This window comes from Micropterus salmoides, unplaced genomic scaffold, assembly GCF_014851395.1.
Source record: "Micropterus salmoides isolate LMB-PRFRI ecotype aquatic unplaced genomic scaffold, ASM1485139v1 Ms_hic_scaffold_21, whole genome shotgun sequence".
NCBI lineage: Eukaryota > Metazoa > Chordata > Actinopteri > Centrarchiformes > Centrarchidae > Micropterus > Micropterus salmoides.
This window is the reverse complement of record NW_024041262.1, coordinates 26558096-26564095: the sequence shown is the minus strand read 5'-3', so window position 1 is coordinate 26564095 and position 6000 is coordinate 26558096. Positions and strand designations below refer to the sequence as shown.

The following is a 6000-nucleotide window of genomic DNA, read 5'->3' as shown; positions in this document are numbered from 1 at the left end:
TCACATGGCAGTTCACCAAAGTTCAACCCAACACAAAAGGTTTTAAGCAGATTTACTTGAGAGAATCCACTGATTGATCAGTTGTGAAATGAATTGCTTGTTATGTAAAGAAAGAAAGAAAATACGAACCCATCCTTAAATCCTGCCTACAAATGTCTTGGCTCAGTTGTTTTTCAGCCGTCTATGAGCACAACAGGTCAGGAACCAGGAAGAAAAACATGTGTAACATCCAGCAGACATTAAGGGGAAAAGCTCCACAAAGTGAGACTGAGTCACTGATGAGTTACAGCATTAATTTATTCTGAAACAGATTATGTCTTTATAACACTTTGGACTGAAGCTTTACAGATACATACCTGGAGAGACTCTCCAGTAAATCCTAATTTATACATCTGATGTTTCTCCCACTAAATGTCCCCTCAAGATTATTAAAATAAAACCAAACACACTGTCCAACAGTGACACATATTCCTGGACATTTTCTAAATATCTTGTGCATCATTTTAGACACAGTCTACCCAGACTTTAGTTTGTTGACATATTTATTACTTTGAGATCTCCTGTAGAATTTTAAGGAACAGTTTGATAAAAGGCTGATGCCACTCTCATGTCTTTACAGTAAATATGCAACTAGCTTAGCTTAGCATTAAGACTCACTATTTAACACATTTAACATTTTATATCTCGGTCATTTAACCTGCCAAATGGCTGTGGTGACACAGACACATCTTAAGAGTTTATTGGCCTGGGGTCGGCTACAGTGGGAATTTGAATGTACAGGTGGGGCTGGCATGTGTTTAAAGTCACGCTAGAGATTAGCATTAGCGATTAGCACAGGTAATGCACAGTATATCGGTTAGCCCTAGCAGCCATTTTGACTCGGTAAAGTCTGTAAAACCTTTAGGTTCACTCACCACAGTACTTTTTTCAGTTTTATTAACAGCAAGATGATGTTAATTGTGTTCAAGGGTGTAAATATTGTTAAAATGCAGGCAGGAACCAGCCAAGTCGGAGCTGTAATCTCGTAAAAACAGGCTGGAAAGCTAGGTTCATCATATGCCAGCAATCTTCTCATCTAACTCTTGGCAAGAAAGCAAAAAAGTGTATTTCGCTAAACTATTCCTTTAAAATAAAGGTGTGGGTTTGAAAGAAGCTTGACCAAACAGCACACGCGGGCCCAGCAGAGGTTAAACTTTTTAATGCATTAAAGGGTGATTTCTGTATGTTTAAACCTGGGCCCTATTTCACATATTTTGATGTGGATATGACTAATAGGTACAAAAGGTTTTGGAATCTGTGCAGTGGATGTCTTAAAATCTTGTGTCCCTTGTTTCCACCGGCGTCTTCCTGCAACAACTCCCCTCTCACGAGATTTCAAAGCGATAATTGTCCTTGAGCGAGACATTAGTTTTTTATTAAAAACAAATGGTGTCACCAGGAGTCCCTCGTGGGGATCCTTTCCATGATGTTGTCACCGGCAAAAGAAGCACTTTCTGTGGACGCCGTTTTGACGGGTGCAATCGCTGCAAAGGAATATGTAAGCTGCCGGCTGAATCATCTACCGCACGGATTCTACACCTTTTGTACCTACTAGTTATTTCAACCAACATATGTGAAAACAGGTCCCAGGTTTAACAATATTAGCCTTTAATTTACTTTAATAGGAGTGTTTTTTTTATCACGGCAAAGGGAAGCCAGATAAAAACCTCCTGCTGCTGCAAACATGGGGACCAGAGGAGAGTCTGCTGCAGGTTTTTACATCTCTGTCTCTATGGAGGGGCTGGGCCTCCGGTCTGTGACCTCCCCATCTCGCTCTCCCTCCAGCTCTGACGTCTCTGGAGGTGGAGGAGGACCCGAGGCGCTGCTGCTGCTGGTCACAGGGAGGCTCCATGATGTTGTCTGGGTCATGTGGCTGTCACAGATAAGAGACAAAAAAACCATGCTGGTTGTGATCCTTCAGCAAACAGACGTTTTCTTGACCCCTACTGCCTCATCAGGCATTTCTCTGGAAACTCAGCTCTCTTTTCAAGCCTGACCGCTCTCATGCTTTCAGTTCTACAAAGAAAAGTCTACACAGGTCTTATGAAACAAGATTTTTAAAACAAATGATTCCCTGAATTTAGCACTCACCGCCTGAATCTACCTAATTTGTTGTCTTAAAATAATAATTTGTGCCATCAAAGTACTACATTTTCCCCTGAAATGGATCTCCGCATGCATAGATGCCTCCGTACGCGAGCTGCTCAGCATCAATTCAATTCAATCAACTTTATTAATCCCACTAGGAGCAATTAGTTAAGAGCAGCATGTTTGCAACAGTACATAACACAAATATGCACACAACCTTCACAACATACAAGCAACCAGTATGTGCACATTTAAAACCCCAAAGAACCCTACAGGGAGTTTAAGAACGGATCGCCAAAGGGATAAAAGATTTGGAGTGGCGGTTCGTCTTGCACACCCTGAAGGCAACAGAGAGAATTAACCTGCCAGAACCTGAGAGGCTCAGATACTTGCTGCCTTCCGCACTATTTGTTGGTTACAGAAGGCATTCAGGTCTCTCTGTTTAACTTTTTACATTGTTGTTCAGGCTGCTCCTGTCTTTAACTGTCAGACTGTGAAACCAACAGATAACAGAAAAACTTTAAAACTTAAACAGCAGACAGACTCAGTCAGAGAGCAGCTGCTGAACATAGTGGCACATTTAGCAGTTGGTGGAGACCGTTTGCCCTATTTACACCTGATATTATAGATCAAGTGAGAAGGATGCACGTCTGTTCAAACCCGTTCTTATCTCATGGCATCAAATACCAACACTTTGAGAAAACCTGACAAAGCGTCGGTATTTGACGCACAAGGTACACTTTAACGTCCGTATAAGACAAGGAACTTCGATGTAACCCATCCACTGTATATGTATTTAAATGTATATCCATTATTTAATAATAATTAAATAAATGATATACTGTAAGAAATAACTGCAGTGGGGTGTGTTGCACTCATCTGTACAGCTGATCTGCTATTTTCAAGACATGTCATTTATCCAGTCAGTATCTTACACGGGGTGTAAAGTTCGGCCTCAGGGCCCTCTAACAGGTCAATCTATCCATGATCCTGAGTGGGATGTATGAAGTCTGATCCTTCTTACTTGATGTAGTATTTCACTCCGTCTGCAGTGTACGCCTCCTCCCAGCCATAAGGAAGACCTGCAGGGAGGGGGGATAAAAAGCCATCAACCATTCAGTGAATGTTTGTTCAGTCAGCTTAGATCACGTGCAGCTTTCCCTTTCCTGGTCTGAGACATAATCAGGCCAAGAGATCACCGCTCACAAATATCAAGTTTCCATCCAGCCTGTTGTCCCTGAGAAGCTCCAGTATGATAAGAATCGCTGCACCTGCCCTCCGAGAGTCGTTTTCCACTGTACAGTGTCTCAAACTCTCTCTCCACTCTTTGAGTGTTATGTGCGTTCACACTGACTGGTATGGCAAAATACAGCGCGCTACGAGTACACACGGTACACTCATAACGTTACAAGGTTGAGTGCGGAACGCTGGACACTGGTCACACTGATGGTCCAGGATCTGGGCTGTACCAGGTTATTGTTTTAAATGGATGAGCTTACACACACTTTCAGCAGGATGATGTTCACAAGAGCTGTACATGTGGCAGTTTAGCGTTTCGAGCTGCTAATGGAGCTTTACTATTGAATCAATGTCTCGATGGAGAGCTGCAGAGCTGCCATTAACTATGATTGGACGTGGCTTCGGTTTTCATGCTCTTCTGATAATGCATCGTTCTCTATTCCTGCGCTTCAGACTCAGTCCTCTGTCACTGTTTATGAACCTCGTCTTGTCTCCTGTACTGTCAACAGGAAGTCAGACGCTCCCGTGTGCTCCGCTCATCACAGTAATCTTGTAATCTTCATGTGTGCACACGGAGACGACAATGTGGTTCTCACAGCGGGAACAAAACCACCTGATCCGAGGCGAAGCTGCTTTGTGTCGCTGTGAATACAAAGTGTGACGCTCTGCGGTGCATTTCACCATGTCGGCCTGAGTACTGACGGATGGGCCCCCGGACACGAGGCAGGTGTCAGGTGGTGAAAACGTGTCAAAGATACACTGAGCCACAGAGTAATGACCAGGTCCCCCACAGGACTCCTAGTGCCTCATGCAGACTACACGACTTCCAGCGTCGGCCGATGGCCGTGCCGTTCACACTACACAACTTGCCGTCTTGTGACGGGAGTCTTGAAGTCGTTGTGGCGTTCACACTACCTGACTGATCGGTGACAGGAGGTCACACACTACATGAGCTGACAGCGGCTCTGTCACCTGATGCTGGTCTCCAGACCACGTTTTGTGGTAATTTTTATTAGAAAGAATGGATCAGCACACGCAGGTTGGAGGGATCGTCTGAGATACAGAGAGCTGGAGGGGAGTAAAAAGTGTTTTGTAGTGAAAAAGTAGCTGCCTGCTCTCATTGGCTGGATGTGGATGTCGAGTCGACCGACTCCTCCAGATATTTGGCGTGCTCAACGCGTGTCCAACACTTTGGTTTATGACTAAATACCTGCAGAACTGATGACATTCCCATCAGCCTGAGTGTGTTTTTCCTTCTAATTTAGCATGCTAACACGCTAAATTAAAATGGTGAACATGATAAACCGTAAACCTGCTAAACATCAGCAGGTTAGCACGTGGTACTGATGTCTGTGTACGTTGTAGGATTACAGATGGCCGTGTGAGAATTAAAATACTGTGTATTTGACAATATAACTACAGCATTTCCACTAAATTTGGGTTTAATTACATTGACTTTGGCTCATATGAGGTCTCCATGTTTGTTTGGTTTTCAGGCATTTGGATATATTGGAGTTTCATGTGTAACGTCAACAACTGACTAAGGTTAAGCCAGCGTTGTGATTTAATATAGGTTATATGGAAGTAATGTAGGTATAGAAGAGAAAATATGCATCTTCACCACCACTAATTTGAATTCGCACTACGTGACTGAACATATTTATGTCCCCACAGCACGAGGACCTGTGAGTCCACGTGCACAGATACACACCCTGACTCAGCTACATCTCACATACACACACATGCCCGGCTGCACTGACAGAGAAGAGCATGATAAAAACGTGATGACCTCGTTCTGAAGCAGTCACGCGCTCGCTGCCTGCACACAAACACACTGGAGATCTACATAAACACCACAACAGAGAGCAGTGATTAGTTAACTTAACGCCAAAGTCCAAGACGCTTCAGTGTGAAAATGTTCCTGCAGACAGATGTTAGTGGAAATAATAAACATGGTAGTCAACGGCAAGAGACAACTAATGTTTTTACTCTGTTTGAATTGTGCCCTGAACTACACACACATTGTTCATCAATTTAAAATCCGGGTGCAGTGCCAGTTCACAGGGGCCCTCCCTGCGCTTTTTGGATAGAGTGCTTGTTCAAAATGTGCGTCTCACTGTGGTTTCACCTGCAGCGTTTACACAGAAACAACACCACAATGGCGGAGATACTGCTACAGCGCTTCCTTGGAACTCCATTACTCTCTTACAACTCCGTTTCAACACATTCGTTTCAAACGAAAATCAAACCCGCGTGATGAGAGACCGTTCTAATCTCAGGGTGTCCAACACCAACGCTTTCAGAAAAAGTGACCCCCTGGTACCGGGGGCATCTGTTTTTAACAGGCTAGTATCTTCAACCAAGTCCAGTTGCCCTTGATTTGAACCTTCATTGGATCTCCAGACTGCATGAAACATGGCCGATACTAGCTGACATGAAAGAACAATTACAACTTGCCGAGCTGTAACACATTCCTGAAGACCTCTCTACAGTTTTCCCAGGTCCATGGTCCTCAGGTCCGTGCGACTGGTTGTTTCCGGTTTGCAACTTCTACTTCTTGTTTATTACTGCCATGCGAGCTGCCAAAGCTTTCTGTAGCCGAGTTTATTTCCTCCAAACCAATTGAAATGCACC

At 43.9% G+C, this 6000-nt stretch overlaps 1 protein-coding gene across 1 annotated transcript in view; it reads right to left on the bottom strand.

Annotated features, from left to right (window-relative positions):
- Nucleotides 1-279: 279 nt before the first annotated feature.
- LOC119916268 (syntaxin-binding protein 4-like) overlaps nucleotides 280-6000 on the bottom strand; it is a 73048-nt gene continuing 67327 nt past the window's right edge. Inside the window, exons 21-22 of the mRNA XM_038736230.1 lie at nucleotides 3152-3209; nucleotides 280-1912 (exon numbers count right to left, since the gene is read on the bottom strand). Of these exons, the coding sequence (XP_038592158.1) occupies nucleotides 1756-1912; nucleotides 3152-3209 (215 nt within the window). The 3' untranslated portion in view covers nucleotides 280-1755. The remainder of the gene's footprint in view (nucleotides 1913-3151; nucleotides 3210-6000) is intronic.